At 51.7% G+C, this 27,237-nt stretch overlaps 1 protein-coding gene across 2 annotated transcripts in view; it reads right to left on the minus strand.

Annotated features, from left to right (window-relative positions):
• Positions 1 to 26,818, minus strand: part of LOC140388342 (sentan-like) — a 61,894-nt gene extending 35,076 nt beyond the window's left edge. For both annotated transcript variants that reach the window (XM_072472347.1, XM_072472346.1), the window contains exons 1-3: positions 26,681 to 26,818; positions 20,375 to 20,415; positions 10,141 to 10,280 (exon numbers count right to left, since the gene is read on the minus strand). In XM_072472347.1, coding sequence (XP_072328448.1) covers positions 10,141 to 10,280; positions 20,375 to 20,415; positions 26,681 to 26,691 — 192 coding nt within the window. In that variant the 5' untranslated portion in view covers positions 26,692 to 26,818. The remainder of the gene's footprint in view (positions 1 to 10,140; positions 10,281 to 20,374; positions 20,416 to 26,680) is intronic.
• Between the last annotated feature and the right edge of the window lie 419 nt (positions 26,819 to 27,237).

A 27,237-nucleotide genomic window follows, 5' to 3' on the forward strand; every position in this document is an offset into this window, starting at 1 on the left:
CAGCACAGACGCAGCGCGGATGGACAAATCAATGTGCTTCATCACCTCCAAGCTCCAGAGACCTGGGAGGAGATGAAAAAAGCTATCCTGGCAGCTGTCGAGGTAGCAATGGAGGCCACGGCGGCCTCCATGAGTGAGGCCATGGACAATATGGAGCGGAGGCTAGAAGCCCAGGTAACAACGACATGGGACCTCGAAGAAGCCGCCATGGACCAAGGGGGCTGGGTCGAGGCACTTGAGGCTGAGCTGCCGAATCTGATCAAGCCACAGAAGGGGTTGAACGATAAAGTCGATGACCACTTCCGGGTGCGGCTATGCAGAGCTAGGTCACATATTCGGTAGCTCCCGCTTGGAACGGACTTTTGGGCTCTTTTACAGGGCCCCCACGGCATTTGTTTGACATTTCCCGGTGTGGCAGGAAGACTGCAACATTCCCCTGGCAGTGTCGCCCAGGAATTCTATGTCTTTTGGCTACCAAACCCGGCAGAAACAGTAACTGCAGGATTAACAGAGCCTCTTCCAGCATGCAGGCGGGGGAAGGGCAAGCTTAAAGCTGCAAACTGACCTGAGGGCCTTTATCAAAGTTGAATTCTAACAGCAGAGGGAACAACTGTGAAAAGATCTCACCAAGGCCGCTGAAGAAGCGGGGACGAGGCTTCCGGTGGCGGCCATGGAGGAGTAGGTCGCGCATTCGGCAGCTCCCGTCTGGAATGGACACTTAGACCTTTTCAGGAGTTTCCACAGACATTTTGGGGTAGATTGGTGAAGCGAATACTGCCAAAAGGTTTCCCTCTCGAGACTTCCGGTTGCGGCTATGCGGAGCTAAGTCGCACATTCGGCGGCTCCCGCAAAAACGGACTTTTGGGCTCTTTTCTGGCCCCCAAGGGCACTTTTTCGACGTTTCCCGGTGTGGGAAGGAGTTAATAATAGCTCCCCGTCAGTATATGGCTTTAACTAGGAGCGGGGTGACAAAAAAGGTGGTGGTGGATCAGAAGAAGGGAGGGAAGAAGGACAAAATGGCGGCGGGCGGAGACCAGGCACCATGGAGGCAGTGGGCAGAGGAGCAACAGGAGGGTATCCAGCGCTGCCTCAGAGAGATTAAAACGGACCTGCTAGAGCCGATGAAGGTTTCTATTGATAAGCTGCTGGAGACACAGACGGCCCAGGAGGTGGCGATCTGAGCGGGACAACAAAAGATCTCTGACAATGAGGATGAGATCTTAGTCCTGGCGGTAAAGGTGGAGGCGCACGAGGCGCTCCACAAGAAATGGCAGGAGCGGTTCGAGGAGATGGAGAATCGATCGAGGCGGAAGAATCTGCGGATTCTGGGCATCCCGGAGGCGCTGGAGGGGCCGGACGTGGGGGCCTATGTGGTCACCATGTTAAACTCGCTGATGGGAGCGGGGTCCTTCCAGGGGCCCCTGGAGCTGGAAGGGGCCCATAGAGTGTTGGCGAGGAGGCCCAAGGCTAACGAGCCTCCGCGGGCGGTGCTGGTGCGGTTCCATCGGTTCATCGATTGGGAGTGTGTGCTCAGGTGGGCCAAGAAGGAGAGGAGCAGCAGGTGGGAGAATACGGTGGTTTGGATATATCAAGACTGGAGTGCGGAGGTGGCGAAGAGGAGGGCTGGGTACAATCGAGCGAAGGCGGTGCTGCACAGGAAGGGGGTGAAGTTTGGCATGTTGCAACCGGCGCGACTGTGGGTTACCTACAAGGACCGGCACCATTATTTTGAGTCTCCGGAGGAGGCGTGGGCCTTTGTTCAGGCCGAGAAGCTGGACACAGACTGAGGGTCGGGATGGGCGATTGGGGACTGTGGTGGATATGTTATGCCTATTTTTGGTTCGGGGGGGGGGGCCTCTGCATTGTTTTGCGTTTCCTTTTCTCTGTGTTTTTCTCTTTCGGGTTGGGGAGGGTGGATGGGGCGGGTTGGGCACTGTTTTGGTTGGTGGCGGGGTCTGGTAGGTGGAGAGCGCGGGATATTTTTCCCGCGCCGAAGACTGGGGGGGGTGGGACCGGGGCGGGGAAGCGAGGATTGTTTCCCGCGCTTAGAACGGAGGGGGGAGGGGGAGAGCCTGTGTATGGGGAGCGGGAGAGGAGGGTGTGCCACACAATGGGAGGAGTCGAAGGGGAGGCGGGAGTGGCCGGGGTCAGCAGGAGTCAGCTGACTTGCGGAAGTGCAATGGGGGGAGTAAACCAGCTAGGATGGGTCCTAGCCGGGGGGGAGGGGGGGGGGGGGGGGGGGGGATCGAGTTGCAGCTGCTAAGATCAAGGAGGATCTGGAACGAGTGGGGTGGATCGAGACGGGGGTATGCCGCTGTGGGGAACGGGCTGGGTGTGGGGTGCGGGCGCGTGGCTGGCCGAGGAGGGGTCATGGCTAGTCGGCGGGGGAGGGGGGCTGGTAGCCCCCTGATCCGGCTGATAACCTGGAATGTAAGGGGACTGAATGGGCCGGTTAAGCGGGCCCGCTTGTTCGCGCACCTGAAGGGGCTCAAGGCGGATGTGGTTATGCTCCAGGAGACACACCTGAAGGTGGCAGACCAGGTAAGACTGAGGAAAGGGTGGGTAGGTCAGGTGTTTCACTCGGGGATAGATGCCAAAAATCGAGGGGTGGCGATCTTGGTGGGAAAGAAGGTGTTATTCGAGGCGTCGAGCATTGTGGCAGATAATGGCGGTAGGTACATAATGGTAAGTGGTAAGTTGCAGGGAGAGAGGGTGGTACTGGTCAATGTGTGTGCTCCGAACTGGGACGATGCGGGTTTTATGCGGCGTATGTTGGGTCAGATCCCAGACTTGGAAGTGGGGGGCCTGATAATGGGGGGAGACTTTAACACGGTGTTGGATCCGGCACTGAATCGCTCCAGGTCTAGGACGGGTAGGAAGCCGGCGGCAGCTAGAGTGTTGAGGGGATTTATGGACCAAATGGGAGGGGTGGACCCTTGGAGATTTGCAAGGCCGGGGGCTAGGGAATTTTCATTCTTCTCACATGTCCGTAAGGCTTATTCTCGAATCGACTTTTTCATTTTGAGTAGGGCGCTGATAGCGAGAGTAGAGGATACCGAGTATTCGGCAATAGCCATTTCGGACCACGCCCCGTATTGGGTGGACTTGGAGATGGGGGAGGAGAGGGACCAGCGCCCGCTGTGGCGCTTGGAGGTGGGGCTGCTGGCAGTGAGGTGAGCGAGCGGGTCCGAGGAAGTATAGAGAGGTACTTGGAGACCAACAACAACGGGGAGGTCCGAGTGGGGATGGTGTGGGAGGCACTGAAGGCGGTGGTGAGGGGAGAGCTGATCTCCATCAGGGCCCACAAGGAGCGGAGGGAGCGGGGGAGAGAGGGAGAGGCTGGTGGGGGAGATGGTGAGGGTAGACAGGAGGTATGCGGAAGAACCTGAGGAAGGATTGTTGAGAAAGAGGCGCAGCCTCCAGGCCGAATTCGACCTGGTGACCACCAAGAAGGCGGAGGTGGAGTGGAGGAAGGCCCAGGGGGTGGTCTACGAGTATGGGGAAAAGGCAAGCTGGATGCTGGCGCATCAGCTTCGGAAGCGGGACGCAGCTAGGGAGATCGGGGGAGTTAAGGACAGGGGAGGGAGCGTGGTGCGGAGTGGGGTTGGCATCAATGGGGTCTTCAGGGACTTCTATGAGGAATTGTACCGATCCGAGCCCCCACGGGAGGAGGGAGCGATGGGCCGTTTCCTGGACCAATTGAGGATTCCAAAGGTGGAAGAAGGACTGGTGGCGGGACTGGGGGCCCCGATTGGGCTGGAGGAGCTGATCAAAGGGATAGGAAGCATGCAGGCGGGGAAAGCACCGGGGCCAGACGGTTTCCCGGTCGAGTTCTATAAAAAATATATGGACCTGTTGGGCCCGCTGTTAGTTAGGACCTTCAATGAGGCAAGGGAGGGAGGGGCTTTACCCCCAACACTGTCCCGGGCACTGATCTCCTTGATCCTGAAGCGGGACAAGGGTCCCCTGCAATGTGGGTCTTACAGACCGATTTCCTTGCTAAATGTAGATGCCAAGGTGCTGGCGAAGGTCTTAGCCACGAGGATTGAGGATTGTGTGCCGCAGATCATCCATGAAGACCAGACGGGGTTTGTGAAGGGGAGACAGTTGAACGCGAATGTGCGGAGGCTTTTGAACGTTATCATGATGCCGGTGAGGGAGGGGGAGGCGGAGATAGTGGTGGCGATGGACGCTGAGAAAGCCTTCGATAGGGTAGAGTGGGGGTACCTGTGGGAGGTGCTGAAGAGGTTTGGGTTTGGGGAGGGGTTTGTCAGGTGGGTTAGGCTGTTGTATGAGGTCCCGATGGCGAGTGTGGCCACAAATAGGAGGAGGTCCGAGTACTTTCAGTTGCACCGAGGGACGAGACAGGGGTGTCCCCTGTCCCCCCTGCTCTTCGCACTGGCGATTGAACCCCTGGCTATGGCACTGAGAGAGTCGAGGAACTGGAGGGGGTTGGTGCGGGGTGGGGAGGAGCATAGGGTGTTGCTTTATGCGGACGACCTGCTGCTGTATGTGGCGGACCCAGTGGGAGGAATGCCAGAGGTAATGAGGATCCTTAGGGAATTCGGGGACTATTCGGGGTACAAGCTCAATATGGGGAAGAGCGAGCTGTTCGTAGTTCAGCTAGGGGACCAGGAGAGGGGGATTGGCGAGCTCCCACTAAAAAGGGCGGAGAGGAGCTTCAGGTATTTGGGGGTCCAGGTGGCCAGGAGAGGGGGGCCCTGCATAGGCTTAACTTTACAAGGCTGGTGGAGCAAATGGAGGAGGAGTTCAAGAAGTGGGACGCGTTGCCGCTGTCCCTGGCGGGTAGGGTGCAGTCAATCAAAATGACGGTGCTCCCAAGGTTTTTGTTCCTGTTCCAGTGCCTCCCCGTGTTTATCCCAAAGGCTTTTTTCAGGCAGGTTAACAGGAGTATAATGGGGTTTGTGTGGGCGCGAGGGACTCCGAGGGTGAGAAGGGTGTTCCTGGAGCGGAGTAGAGATAGGGGGGGGCTGGCGCTGCTCAACCTCTGTGGGTACTACTGGGCCGCCAATGCGACAATGGTGCGCAAGTGGGTGATGGAGGGGGAGGGGGCTGCATGGAAGAGGCTGGAGACGGTGTACTGTGTGGGTACGAGTCTGGGGGCGCTGGCCACGGCGCCGCTGCCGCTCCCTCCAAGGAGGTATACCACGAGCCCGGTGGTGGTGGCGGCCCTCAAAATTTGGGGGCAGTGGAGGCGGCATAGGGGGGAAGTTAGGGCCTCGGCGTGGATCCCATTACGGGGGAACCACCAGATCGCCCCAGGAAGAACAGGTGGAGGGTTTTCGGGGTGGCACAGAGCAGGGATACGAAAGTTGGGGGACCTGTTTGTGGACGGGAAGTTCGCGAGCTTGGGTGAGCTGGAGGAGAAGTACGGGCTCCCCCCGGGGAACACCTTCAGGTACTTACAGGTAAGGGCGTTTGCCAGACGGCAGGTGGTGGAATTCCCACGGCTACTGCCACACATAGTACAGGACAGGGTGCTCTCGGGGGGGTGGGTGGGAGTGGGGAAGATCTCGGAAACTTACCAGGTGATGCAGGAGGAGGAGGAGGCCTCGGTGGTGGAGTTGAAAGGTAAGTGGGAGGAGGAGTTGGGAGAGGAGATCGAAGAGGGGACGTGGGCAGATGCCCTAGGGAGGGTGAACTCTTCCTCTTTGTGCGCGAGGCTCAGCCTCATACAGTTTAAGGTGCTGCACAGGGCACACATGACCGGGACAAGGATGAGCAGGTTCTTTGGGGGTGAGGACAGGTGTGTTAGGTGCTCAGGGAGCCCAGCAAATCACACCCATATGTTCTGGGCATGCCCAGCGCTGGAGGAATTTTGGAAGGGCGTAGCGAGGACGGTGTCGAGAGTGGTAGGATCCAGGGTCAAACCGGGCTGGGGGCTCGCAATATTTGGGGTGGCAGAGGAGCCGGGAGTGCAGGTGGCGAAAGAGGCTGGAATTCTGGCCTTTGTGTCCCTGGTAGCCCGGCGAAGGATTCTCCTTGAGTGGAAAGATACGAGGCCCCCAAGCGTGGAATCCTGGATCAGTGATATGGCAGTGTTCATTAAATTGGAGAGGGTGAAATTCGCCTAGAGAGGGTCGGTACAAGGGTTATTTAGGCGGTGGCAACCGTTCTTAGACTTCCTGGCAGAACGATAGACATTGGTCAATGGCAGCAGCAGCTCGGGGGGTGGTGGGGGGGGGGTTACTTTATTTTTGTTTATGTTATTTACACTGGAGGGTCTGAGGGGGTGTATACACCTGTTGTGTTAAGTCGGGGTGTTAATGTTAATTTATTATTTAGGTACGGGGGGGGGGAGGGGTTTGGGGGGTTGCTTTTTTAGATTGTGATTTGTACTTAACCCTGTTGGGTTCTTTTTTCTTTCTCATTTTGTTATTGATATTTTATGAAAACCTTTAATAAAAAATTATTTTAAAAAAAAGATAAAGTCGATGACCAGGCGAACCGATCGCGTGGTAAAAAACTGAGAATCGTGGGGCTGCTGGAGGGGGGGGAAAGCTGATCGAATACAGAGCAGCAATGCTCGGGAAGCTGGTCTGCTGGTCACTCAGCCCACAGAGGTAGACCGCGCTCACAAGTCACTTTGGCAGTGGCCCAGGGCTGGGGAACCACCGCGAGGGATAATTGAGAGGATGCACAAATACCAGGGCAAAGAGCAGATACCGAGGTGGGCAAAAAGTGCGAGAGGATGCAAGAGGGAAGGACATTCCATCCGTCTGTGCCCGAACATTGGTGCTGACCTGGCCAAACACCAGGCAAAATTCAACAGTGCAAATCCACGCTGTACAAAAGTGGGGTGCAGTTTGGCATGTTCTACCCTGCTAAGTTTTGGGTCACGTACCAGGGTAAAGAACATTATTTTGACACCCCGGAGGAGGCCGCCAAGTATTGTTCAGAAAAATGGACTGGACAACAAATGATAGAGGGCAGAGGCCAGAATGTGGGCTGCAAGAATTCGAGGGGGGCAGGGACGACCACGAGCAGAGGCACGAAAGGAGGGGGGCAAGGGGGGAAGAAAGGTAGTCGGATGTTAAAAGGGAAATCCGACTGTTAGGGGAGCCGCTACGCTGGTGAGCAGGCTTGTGTATGGGAGTAGAGTGAAGGAGGAGGCCGCGGCGCTCTTCCCGGGAGGGAGGGATTGCCTGGCAGAGGGGAAGGGAAAAGCACAATTTCAGGGGAAACAAAACGCGAAAGTGGGGTGAGGGGGTGGGGGAGGTAGAGAAGGGGGTAATGGCAAGGGGAAAGGGGGGGGGGAACTAGGAGGGGGAGCACAAGGGTAAGGGGAGGAACAGGAGGGGGTAAGGGAAGGGGAGAGGGTAGAGCACTGGTTGCAGCAGACAACACGTGGAGGTGGCAGAAATGAGGACGTAATCGGTGGCCATCTTGAATGGCCTTGAGCAAGGGCAGGCCTGGACGAACAGGGCCATGCCCATAGGATGGGTATAGTTGACTTCAAAGGAAGGGGGGGGGGAAATGAGCCCCACCCTCCCCAGCTGGATAGTAACATGGAATGTGAGGGGTCTCAAAGGGCTGGTGAAGAGATCCAGAGTCCTTGACCATCTCAAGAGTCTTAGGGTGGACGTAGCCTTCCTATAGGAGACATACACAAGAGAGAGTGACCGACTGCAAGTAAGGAAGGGCTAGGTGGGATAAATGTTTCTTTCATGTTATGACGTCAGGGCAACGGGGTGACCATACTAATTAACCGGACAGTTTCATTCATTGTGATTAGCACAGTGACAGACCCAGGAGGATGATTCGTTATGGTCAGCGGGACCCTGGAAGGGGCCTTGGTAGTCTTGGTAAATATATACGCCCCATACTGGGATGATGCAGAATTTACTAAAAAACGATGGCTGAAATTCCGGACCTAAACACCCACCGACTTATCATGGCGTTGGGGGGGGGGGGGGGGGGGGGGGGGGGGGGGGGGAGAGCTTTAACTGCATGCAGGATGTGACAATGGACAGATCCAACCCCAGGATAGGTACAGTGTCAGGTATGGCACGAGAAAAGGGCCGTACGGTGGTGCAGCGGTTAGCACTGCTGCCTCATAGCGCCAAGAACCCGGGTTTGATCCTGGTCCTGAGTCACTGTCCGTGTGAAGTTTGCACATTCTCCCCGTGTCTGCTGGGTCTCACCCCCACAACCCAAAAAGATGTGCAGGGTAGGTGGACTGGCCACGCTAAATTGCCCCTTCATTGGGAAAAAGCTAATTGGGTACTCTAAATTTATAAATGAAAAGGATATGGCATGAGAATTGAACGCCTTTATGGAGCTGGGGGAGGGGGGTGGGAGGTGGGGGGTAGACCCGTGGAGGTTCAATCACCTGAGAGAAAAATAATTCTCCTTCTCCCACCTGCACAAGGCCTACTCACGGATAGACATTTATGTCGCAGGGAAAAGGTTGCTTCCAGGGGTAACAAAGGCAGACTGTGCGATTGTAATCCCCGACCACGTGCCTCATTACATGGATGTGAGATTGGAGAAGGGCTGGGCCTAATGCCCCCCACGGAGGTTGGATGCAGTTCTCCTCATCGATAAGGAATTCTGTACAAAGATATCCCAGGCCATCGACGGTTATGTAACCTGTCACCAGAACGGGGCGGTCTCCCCCTCCACATTCTGGGAGGCTCTGAAGGCAGTGATTGGGGGCGAAAATGGGCGGGATTCTCCGACGCCCCGCCGGGTCGGAGAATCGTCGGGGGCTGGCGTGAATCCCGCCCCTGCCGGTTGCCAAATTCTCCGGCACCGGAGATTCGGCGGGGGCGGGAATCGCGCCGCACCGGTTGGCGCCCCCCCCCACTCCCCCCCCCCCCCCCCGTGATTCTCCGGCCCAAATGGGCCGAAGTCCCGCTGCTAGAATGCCTGTCCCGCCGGCGTGGATTAAACCACCTCTCTTACCGGTGGGACAAGGCAGCGCGGGCGGGCTCCGGGGTCCTGGGGGGGGGCGCGGGGCGATCTGGCCCCGGGGGGGTGCCCCCACGGTGGCCTGGCCCGTGATCGGGGCCCACCGATCCGTGGGTGGGCCTGTGCCGTGGGGGCACTCTTTTCCTTCTGCCTTCGCCACGGTCTCCACCATGGCGGAGGCAGAAGAGACTCCCTCCACAGCGCCTGCGCGGGGATGCCGTGAGCGGCCGCTAACGCACCCGCGCATACGCCGTCCGGCATTGTCATTTCCGCTCCAGCTGGCGGGGCAACAAAGTCCTTTTCCACCAGCTGGCGGGGTGGAAATCAGTCCGGCTCGGGCCTAGCACGGCAAGGTTAGGGCTCGGCCCCCCATGATGCGGAGGATTACGCACCTTTGGGGCGGCGCGATACCGGACTGATTAGTGCCGTTTTTGGCGCCGGTCGGCAGACATCGCGCCGATACCGGAGAATTTTGCCCCATAGCTTATAGAGCCCTTAGGGACAGGAAAGAAAGGGCAGCCAAGTGACATGGCATTATGGGCTTTCTCGTCCTGGACATCCCATGCATGATCTTTTGCAGTGGGTGTTTGCTTTATGCATCGATTACACATGTCTCTTGGTGCGAAAGCATAGCATGTTCTATCCATCATATATATTTGCACCAGTTTCAAATTTTGCACACTCCTCATTCAGGTTGGTGTCACAGCCAGATAAGATCCATTGGCCATCCAGGCCTGGAAGCATCTTATCCAATGGCTACCACTCACTTACAGTGTAAGTGCCCTCCCATCTCCATTGCAGGACTGGCCTGGTCTATGCCCTCGTCAGTTAGAGTCAGCATGGCGGCAGGACCCTCAACCTCATGAGGTAAGGGCAGGGGTAGTGACTTGCTATCTGCCCCGTTGCAAGCTCCACCGTACTCCTCACACCTGCATGTGTAATGAGCTGACCAGCGCATGATCGGAGGAGGTCAGACATCCCGTCCCTGAGTGGAAATCACTCGCATTCCCCGTCCCACCACTCAACTTAGATTCTGCCCTTTACTTTTCTCAGCATACATTTGCAATTACCTGATCACTGAATTGTTATTAAAGTGAACAATCAGCTGAAAGACTTGTAGTGAACCTGTTCAACAAAATCAGTTAGTTACTATTAAAAATCCCCGAAAAGCATTACATAATATAATATTCTGGAATAATTTCTTACCTTAATGAATTTCTGAAATTGGGCCAAAAGTAAGTCTTTAGCCTGAGCTTTACTGAGTTTTCCATCTGGGCCTGTGTGATTGTTAAATATTACAGCTATTGTTGCAACAGATTTCTCCAGATCTGTGCATTTTCTTAGTGCTGCAAATAATTAAAACTAATTAGAATTTTAAGTCTTTTTGCAAGTAACTATCTGCAATAAGTAAGTTACAGACTATGCTTTCTACTGATAATGTTTAGGTACAATGACTTTTGATTATATCAACCCGATGAGTTGATAATTTCCACTCCGTAAACATAACTGTTTTCTAATACGCGCAGCTAGCCTCTCTTGGTCGATGGTACTTGGGCAACAATTGCAGGAAAGTAAACATAATTCATGCCATGACATGAAAAAGTGCTGAAAATAAAAAGGATGTCATGCCAAACAAAAGCAGCCAATCATGGTTTACTAACTTTCTTTTTGTAAATGCATTCTTGCATAATGATTGTTTTAATCTCCCCTTACAATGGGTGCAACATTACATACACTGTATTGTGCAACTTCCATTCCCTGATCCAAGTCCTACCTTTGTTGAAACCCTGATCACTCCAAGTACCAACTTCACTTCAGCCCATTGTATTTTCCATTCTTTCGTTGACTCACTTTGATTATTCTTGGATTTATGCCCTGCAGTTACTGCCTATTCGAGGCGTTATCTCCTTTTGCCACATCAATGTCCTACAGCAGAGATTCAACATCCTTCCAATTTCCTGGTATATATTGTCATTTGTACCACCATCTCTATTAGGTTCTGAAGGATATGATCCAATCCTGTTTTTGTATCTTTCCTCGTCTATGCTGCATTCTTGGACTTTGCTGTTAATGTCCTTGCTGTCTGCTGTCTTGAAACTGAACATCAGACAGTCTGGAATTTCATATCGGAATGAGGAAGTGGGGCACTCATTACTCTCCTGGTGATATATTCAGATGGGCCTTTAGATAGGTGAGAAAACCACTCGCATGAAGGAGGCATAAGGATGTTTTGCTATGAAAACAGGGATTGCAGGACTTTGGTGCAAAGTTTGGATGCAACTGGACCGAGCTTGAGCTCTGCCTAGTTGTACCAGATCTCATGTGGTCTATCCAACAATCCTGAAAGTAATTGTTGGTGAGTATTCAAAATAAAACAAACTACCTTTCAAACTAACTTTTGTCTGCTGCCAAGAGGAGCAGGTGTGTACTATCTGCAAACCTGGTTTCAGCGCTCTCATACTGCAACATACTCAGACCTACTCCAACAAGACCGCTGTAAATGTCAGCAAAGTGAATACTTGTACAGCTCTTTACAAATGAAAACACAATGGGCGGGATTTCCCGTTTCAGAGACTAAGTGCTGATGCCGGGACTGAATCACGAGTGTTCTACCCATTTCCCGCCTCCCCCCCCATAAGGCCCCATCAGGCAGACCAGTAGGCAGCACTGGGCGAGATGGGCAACTTCCCAGGCCAGCCAGGGTGAGGCACCAACCCACATCCCACACACTCGTAACCACCCTCCCCCCCCACCCCCCCAAAGCTAGAGGGCGATCAAACCCCACACACTGGCAGGCCACTTGCACCCCATCTTGCACCACATACCAACACCCCATAACGGCCGCCATGGCCAGGTGAACTGCACACACAGGCCACTGGCTGACACCCTGTGCTGCCCCTGCCCTAGTGTCTCACACTGTATACTATATGTCCCCCCCAGGAGAAGGCGGCCCACGACCACAGGGAGAGAGATGACCGGACCTGCGGCCAGCCGGACCTGCGGCCCCTCACCGTAGCAGAGCAGAAGACGTTGAACTTGGTCGGCCGGGTTAGAGAGCAAGCAGGTCGCCGAGGCGGAAGTCAGCAATGGATATGCAAGTGGGCCCCCAATTAAATGCAATGTCCCTATGGCACGTGTGACACATCTCCTTCCCACACCATGCCTACCCGCGATCCAACAATGCGTCTTGTCTTATTTCTTGCAGGATCATCTGGTGACAAGGTGGGTCCATCTGGGGTACCTCACCCCCCCACTGCAATCCCGAGACTCTCCTGAAGAGGCGGGACCTGCTGTTGACCCACCCCCCCGTTGACACCCCGCGACACCCCGAAGCACATGTCCAGGGACAACATTGACTTCTCGTCACTGCTATCACCAACACCGTCCACCATCCGAGAGATATTCATCTCAGCTGGGCACTTTTGTGAAGAGGCTCGGGCATACTATCTGGTATCTACCACACACATGCAGTGGTGCATCTGGTGGAGGTAGGAACCCCAGAGAGGGCGGACGGTCGGACGGAAGCCCAACCCCAGGGACTAGCTGCCGTCCAGACAGGTCTTGGGCTTCTGGAAAGGGCCAACAATGATGGAGACGCAGTTGCAGAGCCGGGGACTACATGAGGGGATGTCAGCACCATCCAGCACCTGCAGGTATGGTTGGAGGAGTCCAACAGCATGCAGGGGCAGGAGGCGGTGCTGATCATATGTCCCATCCAGGCCAACACCGCATGGGTGACGTCGGCGATGGAGGCCCTGGGTGTGAAGGTATCGGCCTTGGATCAAGATGTCCCAGGCCTGGACACTCAGTGTGTGCGGTGAGCGAGACACAGGACAGGGCCACCAGGTCACAAGCAGCCATGTACCAGAGCAACATGGCACACCACCCCAGCGGTTCGATCGGACCGTGAGATGCAATAGCCAATACGCATGCAGGGATCACCCGGGTGGATGGTGGAAAGTGCGACCGAGGGCGGGTGACAGGCATCGTCAAATGATATGGAGCACCAGAGCTCATCGCGGAGCAGATCATCATCAACCTCATCCCATGGACCAGACCGGCTGATACTGCTAACCCAGGGCCAGCAACCTGTAGTGAAGCAGGTGGGAAGCATGGAGGGGGGCGCACATACTGGTGAGGGGAGGGGTGTGCGTTGGTATGTGGGGGTGGGATGGGAGGTTCGAGCTGCTGGCTAACAGGCCTTCTAAATCGGCGAACCTGGATGCGGTCAGATTGTCTAATGTGGGCCGGCCCTGGTGCACATGTTGTAAGGCCTCCTGTGGCTGCCCGGGCCCCATGTCAGGTCACCACTATGAGAGAGAGCCTGATGCGACTCCTCCGTCCCACCTCCTCCTCGGCCTGTTGGGCGACCTGCTCTTTATCACCCGCTGGCTCCTGCTCTGGGGCACGCTTGTGTACTGCATGGCCCCGCAGTGGTTCAGGAAGCATGTTTAGCACATCGATTCACAGCTCGATCACGCGCCTGCTTACAGCATGGGCATCATTGTCATGGGTCCCCACGGCAGTCTGTGGCTTCCAGATCGGCATCATCAGGCACGACTGCAGAGGATAACCCCTGTCGCCGAGGAGACAACCCCTCACCAGGGTGCGCACCTTAAAGACGCCATGCCCACTGCCCGGGTTTTGGACACAGACATGCATGATGTACAGCCGGTGGTCATACACCAACACACGTTGAGGGAATGGAATCCCTTTCGGTTTGTGAAGGGCACCCCCTCATGCGGCGGTGCTCGTAGGGGGACATGCATCTCGCCGATCACACCCTGGACCTGGGGCATCCCGGCGATGGTGGCTAATCCTGCTGCCTGGGCAACCTGGTGAGCATGGTCCATATCCAGGTGGATGTATTGTGCTGCTCAGGCATACAGGGCCTCTGCAATGGCACAGATGCACCTGTGCACGAAGGTCTGGGAGATCCCGGACAGGTCCCCACTCAGCGTTCCTAGCCACGTGATCGCGAGGCTAAGAATAGGGAGAGAGTGCTGCTGAACACGTGGCTGCAGGAATGGTGTAGGAGGGAGGGCTTCAGGTATTTGGATAATTGGAGCGCATTCTGGGGAAGGTGGGACCTGTACAGGACGGGTTGCATCTGAACCAGAGGGGCACCAATATCCTGGGGGGGAGATTTTCTAGTACTCTTCGGGAGGGTTTAAACTAATTTGGCAGGGGAATGGGAACTGGATTTGTAGTCCAGCAACTAAGCTAGCCGATATTCAGGACGCCAAAGCGTGTAATGAGGCAGTGGGGAAGGGAACACTGACAAAGGAGAGTACTTGCAGGCACGGAGATGGGTTGAAGTGTGTATACTTCAATGCAAGCAGCATCAGGAATAAGGTGGGTGAACATAAGGCATGGATCGGTACTTGGGACTACGATGTGGTGGCCATCACGGAAACTTGGATAGAAGAGGGGCAGAAATGGTTGTTGGAGGTCCCTGGTTGTCCCTGGATGTTTCAATAAGATTAGGGAGGGTGGTAAAAGAGGTGGGGGGGGGGGGGTGGCATTGTTAATTAGAGATAGTATAACAGCTGCAGAAAGGCAGTTCGAGGAGTATCAGCCTACTGAGGTAGTATGGGTTGAAGTCAGAAATGGGAAAGGAGCAGTCACCTTGTTAGGAGTTTTCAACAGGCCCCCCAATAGTAGCAGAGATGTGGAGGAACAGATTGGGAAACAGATTTTGGAAAGGTGCAGAAGTCACAGAGTAGTAGTCATGGGTGACTTTAACTTCCCAAATATTGAGTGGAAACTCTTTAGATCAAATAGCTTGGATGGGGTGGTGTTTGTGCATTGTGTCCAGGAAGCTTTTCTAACACAGTATGTAGATTGTCCGACCAGAGGAGGGGCAATGCTGGATTTAGTACTTGGTAATGAACCAGGGCAAGTGATAGATTTTTTAGTGGGGGAGCATTTTGGAGATAGTGACCACAATTCTGTGACTTTCACTTTAGTAATGGAGAGGGATTGGTGCGTGCAACAGGGCAAGGTTTACAATTGGGGGAAGTGTAAATACGATGTTGTCAGACAAGAATTGAAGTGCATAAGTTGGGAACATAGGCTGTCAGGGAAGGACACAAGTGAAATGTGGAACTTGTTCAAGGAACAGGTACTACGTGTCCTTGATATGTATGTCCCTGTCAGGCAGGGAAGAAATGGTCGAGTGAGGGAACCATGGTTGACAAGAAAGGTTGAATGTCTTGTTAAGAGGAAAAGGGAGACTTATGTAAGGCTGAGGAAACAAGGTTCAGACAGGGCGTTGGAGGGATACAAGATAGCCAGGAGGGAACTGAAGAAAGGGATTAGGAGAGCTAAGAGAGGGCATGAACAATCTTTGGCGGGTAGGATCAAGGAAAACCCCAAGGCCTTTTACACATATGTGAGAAATATGAGAATGACTAGAGCGAGGGTAGGTCCGATCAAGGACAGTAGCGGGAGATTGTGTATTGAGTCTGAAGAGATAGGAGAGGTCTTGAACGAGTACTTTTCTTCTGTATTTACAAATGAGAGGGGCCATATTGTTGAAGAGGACAGTGTGAAACAGACTGGTAAGCTCGAGGAAATACTTGTTAGGAAGGAAGAAGTATTGGGCATTTTGAAAAACTTGAGGATAGACAAGTCCCCCGGGCCTGACGAGATATATCCAAGGATTCTATGGGAAGCAAGAGATGAAATTTCAGAGCCGTTGGCAATGATCTTTTCGTCCTCACTGTCAACAGGGGTGGTACCAGGGGATTGGAGAGTGGCGAATGTCGTGCCCCTGTTCAAAAAAGGGAATAGGGATAACCCTGGGAATTACAGGCCAGTTAGTCTTACTTCGGTGGTAGGCAAAGTCATGGAAAGGGTACTGAAGGATAGGATTTCTGAGCATCTGGAAAGACACTGCTTGATTAGGGATAGTCAGCACGGATTTGTGAGGGGTAGGTCTTGCCTTACAAGTCTTATTGAATTCTTTGAGGAGGTGACTAAGCATGTGGATGAAGGTAAAGCAGTGGATGTAGTGTACATGGATTTTAGTAAGGCATTTGATAAGGTTCCCCATGGTAGGCTTCTGCAAAAAGTAAGGAGGCATGGGATAGTGGGACATTTGGCCAGTTGGATAACGAACTGGCTAACCGATAGAAGTCAGAGAGTGGCGGTGGATGGCAAATATTCAGCCTGGATCCCAGTTACCAGTGGCGCACCGCAGGGATCAGTTCTGGGTCCTCTGCTGTTTGTGATTTTCATGAATGACTTGGATGAGGGAGTTGAAGGGTGGGTCAGTAAATTTGCAGACGATACGAAGATTGGTGGAGTTGTGGATATTGAGGAGGGCTGTTGTCGGCTGCAAAGTGACATAGATAGGATGCAGAGCTGGGCTGAGAAGTGGCAGATGGAGTTTAACCCTGAAAAGTGTGAGGTTGTACATTTTGGAAGGACAAATATGAATGCGGAATACAGGGTTAACGGTAGAGTTCTTGGCACTGTGGAGGAGCAGAGAGATCTTGGGGTCTATGTTCATACATCTTTGAAAGTTGCCACTCAAGTGGATAGAGCTGTGAAGAAGGCCTATGGTGTGCTAGCGTTCATTAGCAGAGGGATTGAATTTAAGAGCCTTGAGGTGATGATGCAGCTGTACAAAACTTTGGTAAGGCCACATTTGGAGTACTGTGTACAGTTCTGGTCGCCTCATTTTAGGAAGGATGTGGAAGCTTTGGAAAAGGTGCAAAGGAGATTTACCAGGATGTTGCCTGGAATGGAGAGTAGGTCTTACGAGGAAAGGTTGAGGGTGCTAGGCCTTTTCTCATTAGAACGGAGAAGGATGAGGGGCGACTTGATAGAGGTTTATAAGATGATCAGGGGAATAGATAGAGTAGACAGTCAGAGACTTTTCCCCCGGGTGGAACAAACCATTACAACGGGGCATAAATTTAAGGTGAATGGTGGAAGATATAGGGGGGATGTCAGAGGTAGGTTCTTTACCCAGAGAGTAGTGGGGGCATGGAATGCACTGCCTGTGGAAGTAGTTGAGTCGGAAACATTAGGGACCTTCAAGCAGCTATTGGATAGGTACATGGAGTACGGTAAAATTATATAGTGTAGATTTATTTGTTCTCAATGGCAGCACGGTAGCATTGTGGATAGCACAATTGCTTCACAGCTCCAGGGTCCCAGGTTCGATTCCGGCTTGGGTTACTGTCTGTGCGGAGTCTGCACATCCTCCCCGTGTCTGTGTGGGTTTCCTCCGGGTGCTCCGGTTTCCTCCCACAGTCCAAAGATGTGCAGGTTAGGTGGATTGGCCATGATAAATTGCCCTTAGTGTCCAAAATTGCCCTTAGTGTTGGGTGGAGGTGTTGACTTTGGGTAGGGTGCTCTTTCCAAGAGCCGGTGCAGACTCAATGGGCTGAATGGCCTCCTTCTGCACTGTAAATTCAATGATAATCTACGATTAATCTAGGACAAAGGTTCAGCACAACATCGTGGGCCGAAGGGCCTGTTCTGTGTTGTATTTTCTATTTTCTATTTTCAGCGCCTGGAAGGGCTCCGTTGCAAAGAAGCTCAGGACGACCATCACCTTGACAACCACCGGGAGTGGGTGTGCTATCCCATACCCCCGTGGTTCCAGATGCGCCATGATGCCTCATGTTCTCCCTATTCAGGCGGAGTTGGCATCAGCACGCTCGGCAAAGTCCTCATATGACAGGCGTTGTCGATACACACAAGGCCTGATGGGACTCCTCCGTCCCACCTCCACCTCGGCCTGTTGGCTCCTGCTCCTCTGGGGCATGCTTGTGTTCTGCAGGGTCCTCCCCGAGCAGCTCCAGCTCATGCAGCCTCAGTGCATTCGCTAGGGCTCCAGCAGCTAGGAAGGTGCCAACCACTCCTGGCTCGATACCAAACTACTTTCTCTGCCGAGGTTAAAGGAAAAACATGTTAGCATGATGAGCACTCCCATACCCAACCACGTCCAATGGGCTGCACGGTGGCCCTGGCTTGAACTGCAGCCCCTGCACCTGCATCTTTCTACCACCACTGCAACCCCACCCCACTTATTCCCCTGCCACTTTGCCCTCTGTATCGCACCGCACCCCTGGCCCTGTCAGGGGCCTGTGACCCCGCTACGCATCCCTGCCAGCGGGAGTACCAGTGGCTGGTGCTACCCATGCCAGCGGTATATTCTGCGGCCAATGTCTGGTGCCCCCCCTGTGGGTGTCCTCCGTGAATGGGCCTCCTTGTGTGATACCCTGCCAGGAGGGTGGTGCCAGGTTCTGGGGGTGGGGGAGGGGAGGGGCGTGGGAGGCGGGTGGAAGCAGTGCACCACCAACCTGCGCCATACTTAGTGGCATGCGTGCAGGCAGGGCCCATGGGTGGGACTTGACCAGGATGGTGGACACCTGTTGGGTCTGTAGCTGTGGTGTGTTGTTTGTCCTTTGTGCTGTGGGCCCTTTGTGTCCATTTGTCTGGGGTCAGGGGTGCAGTGGACAAGCGAGGCTTGGTGGCAGCTGGTGGTCCTGTGGGGTGGGCATGCTGAGGGTGACACCCTGCAAGGGACAGTGTGCCAGGGTGGGAACCGATGCCCACGGTACGAGTCTGCCGGTCAAGCTGCCCAATGGAGCACCCCTGCTGCCCCTGGATGGGGGCACTGGGGTGTGCCAACACCTAGTGTGCCATAGGCTGTGCTGGAGCCCGCCCATCCCGTTGATGGGTCGGCTGGTGTCTGTGGGCTCCGAGGGGGTGGTCTGGGGGGTGGGGGGCGGTGGGGGTTTGACACCCATATGGTTGGTGGCGCTCTGCACATTTATGGGACACCGTGGGCAGTCAGTGGGATGCGCAGCCAGATTGCCGCCTTGTAGGCCGCGGCAATGGCGATCCGTGCCTGGATTCCCCAGTGCCGGTGGGGCACCCTGACCCCACGGCCCGTCTCCTGCTCGCCCCACACCACTCCGTTTGGCCCTGGCAGCGCCCCTGGCCAGCTGCACAAATGGCAGTCCCCCATTGCGCTTTTGGTAATTTGGCTTACCTCCTCTCTCTCCTTCATTGGCCATAGCGCCTGTTTTCCGAACTTAAATCCCACAAGTGAACCACGCTCTTGTCACTTCTGTGTGGCTGAGATAGAGCATCGCGGGAGGCCGGAGAATATCAGGTCAGGCCATTTAATGATATGCTAACGGCCGTTACTGTACAATTTGCATGTCCACTCCGGCTCGCAGTCTGGAACGCATTCACGCTGCTATTGGGCACTGGAGCATGGTGTTCCGTTGGACGTCCAGCGCGATCTGGATTGTTGGCTGGCGCACAATTCTCCACCCGATCGCATTTCACGATTCCGTCATCGCTGGATGGAGAATCCTGCCCAATGAGTTTTATGGAAGATTTGTAGTAAGCAATGAGATTTACAATGGAGGGATTTACAATGGATATCACTTAAACTTATTTCTTTTGTCTTACCGAAGGAATTTCTGTGGCAAGAATGTACAATTTCTCAATGATTAACATCTCAGAAGATTCAAAGATTCAATAACATTTAAGAAGTGCTTTCCATTAATTGTTACCCATTATACTTCAACAAAAGTGAGATACTGTGGATTCTGGAAACTTTAAATAAAAGTAGAGTGTTGGAAACCCTCAGCCGGTCAGGCAGTGTCTATGGAGGGAAGCAGAGTTCATGTTTTATGCCAATGACCTTCTCTCAGAACTGGAGAAGGTTCGAGATGGCAAAGGTTTTCTTCACATTAGTTCAGCACCAGGGGCATCACTTCCTTGCTAAACACGGCTCATGTTAAAATAGAACCTAATTGAATAGACTTAGAAAAGGCACTAATACAGTGCGCTCAAACAGCAAACTGTCTTTATTATTGTTTGTTTATTTTAAAATGTCAGAATTCTACCTTAAGGCACTACATTTTTGGAAATCTTTCCTCTATTTCAGTTCACATGCAATTCCTTTTAGTTTAATATCAAAGATCGTGGAGACATGTCCCTGAATGTTATGTTCTGGATGCTGGAAGGTACATTTTCTGGAAATTGCCATGCGTTTTTAGTGCCACTATTGAATATCCCATCTGAACTCTGAGTTATAAAGAATGCATTCTACAAGTCTCGGGATTTCAATATATAACACAAATGGGCTGATCCGACATCACACATTCAAGGATGAAGTCTTATACGATGGCTATACAATATTATGATTGCAGATTAATTAGTTAGAGAATTAAAGTGAATTGGATGGTTTAAAAATATCCAAATAAAATGGCTTCAGCTGTACACAAATCTCTGATCTTTTATGATTCTAGTGCAACTGGAGGCACCGACAGTGCTGATTAATCCACGGTTGAATGATATGGGTTTGGAATGTTATTTTTTGAGCAGGTTAAACATTTTAGAATGTGTTTAGAAGAAAGCCTGTTTGCCTGAAGTGATTCCGAATGTATTACCACATACTCACCCTTCACAGGAGACAGTTGCTTCTCAACTGATGGTCTGGAACTGCAAACATGAAAGAAAATTGAGTTTTAGTGACCAGCCACTTGTCACTCTGAGCAGGAAAAGTACAAGTTAATAATCAATGTAAATGTCAGTGTCATAACCTGGGTGGGGCATTATGAGACTGGGGGACTCATGGGGAATACATACTCCCCCACTGAAGGATGGGGCACCCCCTTCTACATCCTGAATAAAACCGGAGGGCCATGAACAGTGAGCTGCCTCCTGTAGTAGAGTAACTGCTCTGTACTCTTGTTCTGTTGCATTAAACCTTTTTCCTTTGACTCAACCTGTTCAACTCGGTGTGGACTCCTTTCCGGAACTTACAATAGTCAGAATGATTGATTGTGATAAAATCCAAAGCCTTAACTAGCTGTGGCTCAGTAGAAAGGGTCAGAAGCAAACAGGGCAAGCCCCGACTTGTTTCCTTTTTGAAAAATAGAACATGGCTTTCCAATCATACCGTTAACAATTGAAGACATTAGATCAAATTTTCTCTTCCTTATTTGCTAGCACATATTTGGGAATAGTAAAAAGCATGTCTGCACAGAACTGGAATTCAATGGTACTAAATCCAGACGTGTAGCAACCTGTTTTTTTGGTGCTATCTGTATCCTTAGAGGTCCAAACTGGTGTCCGCGCTGTGCTGTGTTTGCACATTCCTGCAAGAAGTGCTGACTATCACATTAGGAAAGGAGTCAGCTAACGCTTAGTGAGTATTCATTGGAATCTGCAGAATAGTAGATCATGATGCCAAACATCTTCTAACGCTGATTTGACACCAGCACTGCCATTTTGAAGCTCAATACTCCATCCACTGCTGCCTCTTAAACACATACAATTTAACACATGTTCACCAGCAGGAAGAACAGTCCCCCCTTCCCACCCATCAATTTAAAGGGATCAGCAACCTCTTTCAAGATAGTTGCTGATTGATTTCTACTGGATGTCACTATGATTGTGGAAGTATTTGATGCTTTCTGTCATAATATGCACCCATGCACATCATGAGGTAAAAGCCGGCAGTGACAGACACCCAGGTGAGCCAATCAACATACAGAACACAACACGACCAATCACCAGACAGAACACCAGAGGGGGGCTTCCAACTATAAAACACACGAGGCATCAGCACTCTGCCTCTTTCCACTGGTGACAACCGTAGTGACAGTCAGGTGTACAAATCATTCAACACCTTCTACACGTGGATCAGAGCTGGCCTGGTCTAGATAGCTAATGTTTGTTTACTTAGAGTAGTAGAGAGTCAACCCACAGGCAGCTGTGTGCTTCGTTACTGAAGTTCAATAAATCTTATTGAACCAACGCCTACGTTTGGTGTATGCTTGATCATTTAACTGCATTGTGTTGCAGTCAGGGTTACCCCAGGATGAATAACATGACATGATACCTGGAGTGGCTACTGCTCCTAAGTAATTTACCTTTGAAAACAACCAGCAACTGCCTTCCAATGGCATGGAAAAGATCCAGGCACCTCCACAGCTCCGGATCTCCGGGAACCTTGGCGCCAACTGGCGGGTCTTCAATTCAGTCTATACCTTGAGGCCTCGGGCCTCAAAAGTGCGTCCGATGCCTGAAAAATCACGTTGCTACTGTCGACTGTGGGGGACCAGGCCATCCAAATCTTCAATTCGCTCACTTTTGCCGACGGTGAGGACAAGACCAAGTTCCAGACCGTGTTAGCCAAATTCAACAGTCACTGTGAGGTTGAGACGAACGAAAGCTTCGAGCATTATGTCTTCCAGCAGCGCCTTCAGGGTAAGGATGAGCCTTTCCAGTCTTTTCTCACTCATCTTTGCATTCTAGCGCAATCCTACAACTACTCCCTCATCAGGGATCAGATCGTGTTTGGTGTCCACTCCTACGCCTGCCAAATACAACCCTGCCAAGTGGCCATTGAGACGTGCAAAGACCACGAACAGGCGAAAAGTCGCTATTCCCGCCTTAAGTCAGCAGAGCAGGACCAACTTGACTCCCACGAGGCTGAGAGTGTACAGGCCATCGCCCGAATGCGGCACCTGAGCATCGATGAAGGCGGCCATTTCACACGCTTTTCCAGGGGTCCCACGCATGTGCACCACGGTCGGGAGAACGAAGCGGCCGAAAGCTACACTGCGCAGGTGCGAGCGGCGGCTGACCGCACTGCGCATGTGCGACGACACACCGAGCGTCACAACGTCGACGTGATGACGTGCCCCAACTGCGGCACCGCCCATTTAAAGCGGCAATACCCTGCAAGAGGCAGGTGATGTCTCAACTGCAAGAAGCTTGGCCATTATGCAGCTTTGTGCAGGTCTGCACCTCCGATAGGGGGCCAGCGATCCCAGTTCGAAGTGTGCAGCAAAGGCTGCTGGATTTGGAACCTGATCCCGTCACGGATCCAGAGGACGACTGTTCCGGCCATTCATGTACCTGACCTGGATCACCTTCCAGTGATGCAAAAGATGCAGCAGATCAGAACCCAGCAAAAACTGGCATATGATGCTCATGCTACTGCTCTGCCCATGCTCTTTCCGAAGGACGCTGTTCGCGTCAAGTTGCCTGGTGGAGGCTGGTCAGCTCCAGCTGTTGTTGTTCGACAGGCTGCTCCCAGGTCGTTTGTGGTTCGCATGGCTGATGGATCTATTGTCTGGCGCAACAGAATGGCACTGCGCAAACCTGCCTGCCCACCACCGGATCTCATGCTCCCTGATGTCGTTCTGCCTTATCTGGACACCTCGCTCCACGAGGCCACCAATCTGGCTGCATGCCAACCTGTCAAGACACCAGCATCCCCACCTCCACCTCTCAGGCGGTCCACAAGGATCCGACGACAGCCCCAACAGCTGGACTTATAAATAGTTCCCTTGTATATATACTGTTATGTTTCTGCACGCTAGACACCTTACATGTACATATCCATTCACTCACCAATTGCTGTATATAGTTACTTTTGTAAATATGTCGTATATGCTCGAAGCAGCTGACAAATTTTTTTAAAAAGGGGGATGTCATAATATGCACCAATGCACATCATGAGGTAAAAGCAGGCAGTGACAGACAACCAGGTGAGCCAATCAACATACAGAACAGAACACGACCAATCACCAGACAGAACACCAGAGGAGGGCTTCCAACAATAAAACACACGAGGCATCAGCACTCTGCCTCTTTCCACTGGTGACAACCGTAGTGACAGTCAGGGTGTACAAATCATTCAACACCTTCTACACGTGAATCAGAGCTAGCCTGGTCTAGATAGTTAATGTTAGTTTACTTTGAGTAGTAGAGAGTCAACCCACAGGCAGCTGTGTGCTTCTTTACTGAAGTTCAATAAATCTTATTGAACCAACGCCTATGTTTGTTGTATGCTTGATCATTTAACTGCATCGTGTTGCAGTCCGTGTTACCCCAGGGTGAATAACACAACATTTTCCAGAGTTTCTTAAAGTTGTTTACATCCACAGCAGGTGATATAATAATCTTTATTAGTGTCACAAGTAGGCTTACATTAACACTGCAATGAAGTTACTGTGTAAAGCCCCGAGTCGCCACACAGCGCCTGTTCGGGTACACGGAGGGAGTATTCAGAATGTCCAATTCACCGAACAAGCACGTCTTTCGTGACTTGTGGGTGGAAACCGGAGCACCCGGAGGAAACCCACACAGACACAGGGAGAACGTGCAGGCTCCACACAGTGACCAAGCCGGGAATCAAACCCAGGTCCCTGGTGCTATGAAGCAGCAGTGCTAACCACTGCTACTGCGTCAGTTGCTGAAGGCCTTTGTGCTGACAGCAAAGCTTCTGCAAAAAACAGTGACTTCCAGACACGGGTGTAGTTGTAGGCATTCCCCTACAGCATGACTAGGAGAATGAACAGACGGCACTCTGATACGTTGGATCACAAGTTGTCACTGACTGCACTCATATTGCTTTGTGGGTGCCATATTTCAATTCTGAGATGTGTTACGACAAGGTTTTATTCAATTCAAATTTCACCATTTGACGTAGTGGGATTTAAATCCAGGCTCCCCAGATCCTGCCCCGGGTTACTGATCCAGTGACAATACTACTGCACCACTGCCTCCCTGTGGATGGTGGCTAATGAGCAACAAGAGCTAGTCACTGAGAACATGGCTGATGACAACCAGAGCTGCCACATTCAATAGCATGCTGAAACAATGCGTGGAATCTAATGTTGCTCCTGGGAGATGGTACTTAATTGTGCGGGAGGCTGATGTCAGCTTCCTGAAGGTGGGATTCGGGTTAGGAATTGAATTGTTAATGGATCGTTGCTCCTGATGACAAGCAGTGGAAATGTGCTTTTGATGCATTATGGAATCTTGCATTCTCATTAAAACAAAGGCCACCAGCTTATATTGTACTATTGCAATTCAGTATGCAACAAACTAGAAACACACAGCTTTAGATTCACAACTTGTTAAAGCTGGTGTGCAGCAAGCAAGGTAGTTTTCCTACAGTGCTAGCTGCTTTCCTTGTATGGAAAACCTTTCTGTACCGGGCACAGATGCTGAGCTGCTGTATTGAGCTCATATGTCGGCAATCCAGGGTGGGGTCGAGGCCCAGTTGTCCACGGAATGGAGATTGGATCATGGTGGACCTAAGAAGGGTTGCAGCGGACAGAGGGAGAGAGCTGGACAATACAGTGAATGTCAATCTGTGCGGGAGGCATATCAAGCATAATACAGGGGAGGTCAAGGGTGATTGAGGGCTAGTCAATGGTGAGACTGGGATAGGCAAAGATAACCAAAGGCATTCAGGAATGATAAAGGGAGGGTCGAGGATGACGGTTGGAACACTGAAGATGATTGGGGGTGGGGGGGGGGTCAGGTCCAGGGGAAAGTGGGAAGCTTTGGTTGGCAGATGATTGATCTAGTTGATGGTGGGTGCGTCAAGGAAAACCAAAGGAAGGACATGGGTGAGGTGGGCAGGGTCAAGGGTGATGTGGGAAAAGTCAAGTGTGACTGAGAGAGGGTGCAGGATGATGGCTTGCAACTCCATTGTCAGAGTGGGAATGTCCAGGGACATAGCTGCAACAGCAGGAAGAAGTGGACGGTGACCAGGTAGAGGAGGAAGAGGGCAAGATAGGGGAGGCGGTGGCATAGTGGTATTCGCTAGACCTAGGGTAATGCTCCAAGCTGGAGCTGGCGATATTTGCAACATCTCACAATTTGCCACCCACTGCTGCTAAGGGAGGTCACTAATGCTTTATGTTCAAGGACAGCTGAATACATTTCCCTGACAGAGAGTAGCAAGCAGCACAAGCACACACTTAAGTGAGAATTGCAGGCTTTCCCATAGCTGCAAGGTGTCACTAACTGCACTCGGATATGGTGGAATTCGAATTCAATTAAAAGAAAATCTGTAATTAAAAGAGATTGTCAGTTGCCATTAAAGCCCAACTGCTTTGCTGATGTATTTAGGAAGGAAGTCTACAGCCCTTACTTGGTCTACCCTACATGTATTTAGAAAGGAAGTCTACAGCCCTTACTTGGTCTACCCTACATGCGAGTCCAGATCCACAGCAATATGGTTGACACTTAAATGCGCTCTGAAATGGCCGAGCAAGCCAACCAATTGCATTAAACTGCCAAAAAGGTCTAATAGGCAATAGCACTATGGGTACATACACCACATGGACTGCAGTAGTCCAAGAAGGCAGCTCAACACCACCTTCTCATGGGCAATTAGGGATGGGCAATAAATGCTGACCTTGCCAGCAACGCCAACATCCCATTCACCAAAAACTAATGTTGGGCTCCCATGGAACCACCTGTTTTGCTTAGTCTTAATTGTCCTTCACCACTCATCACTGGATGCTTTGATCTGATCTGTTGGTAGTGGGATCGCTTACGGCAACAATGTAAATCATGTAGATTTGCTTCATTCCATCACTTTGGCCCATGTTCTTGTGACAAAAAGTGAAAAATAAGCCATCAGCTTTTCTCTTCCCCCAGAAAGGCCAAAGATTTGCAAATAACAACATTTACATTGCCTCTAATAAGAAAATCTGTGATTCATTTTTCCCACTCAAAATCTATCATTCATGCAATATGCATTGACATTGTGTAAACTGATCTAAATGCCAAAATGCAGTGTTGCATTTTGAACGACAGGTATCGTTAACTGTGATTGCATACAAATACATCTTCAGGATGCAACCTCCTAATTATTTTAGTTTTAAATAGTCTTATCTTTGTAAACTAGGAGAACAAGATTCGATTGAGTGAAAGAAATCTGAATTCATACCATTTGGGCATCTTGATTGTCGTTGAAGCTCTCCTGCTCTACAGACTACAGAGCACAAACTGTTTTACTGTATCACAACCTTCCCTGTGACTCTGCATTAGAGACCATAGTCCACAGCAGCTCAAGTTTCAACCGTCATTTGCAAACTACTCCAATCAATTTTATAAGGCTTTCTCTCAGCAAAGAAATGTTTGTACAGTAGTTTGCAAACAGACTTTGAAAGATGTCACATCTTGATTAACCTCAGTGAAGTTGCTGCTGTGCAGTAATATAGGTCAGTGTTGCCTGACACATCATTCAGCATAAATCAGCATTTTAACAATCTGGCAGATGCTCCAAATCTGGAAATTCCATTCTTTATGGATCTGCATACAGTGAAACATCTTAGTGCAGTTCGATTTTTTGGGACCAAATCTTCCGGTCTCCGGATTGTTGGAGACCCGATATACGACTGAGATGCACATTGGGACTTGTGGAAGTTCTGACATGCTGACTTCTGTGGGAATTGTTTAGAAAGTTTCAACTTCTGATGGACAATTCCCATTCTTCCCTGGTCC

The sequence above is a fragment of the Scyliorhinus torazame genome, chromosome 13 (assembly GCF_047496885.1).
Source record: "Scyliorhinus torazame isolate Kashiwa2021f chromosome 13, sScyTor2.1, whole genome shotgun sequence".
NCBI lineage: Eukaryota > Metazoa > Chordata > Chondrichthyes > Carcharhiniformes > Scyliorhinidae > Scyliorhinus > Scyliorhinus torazame.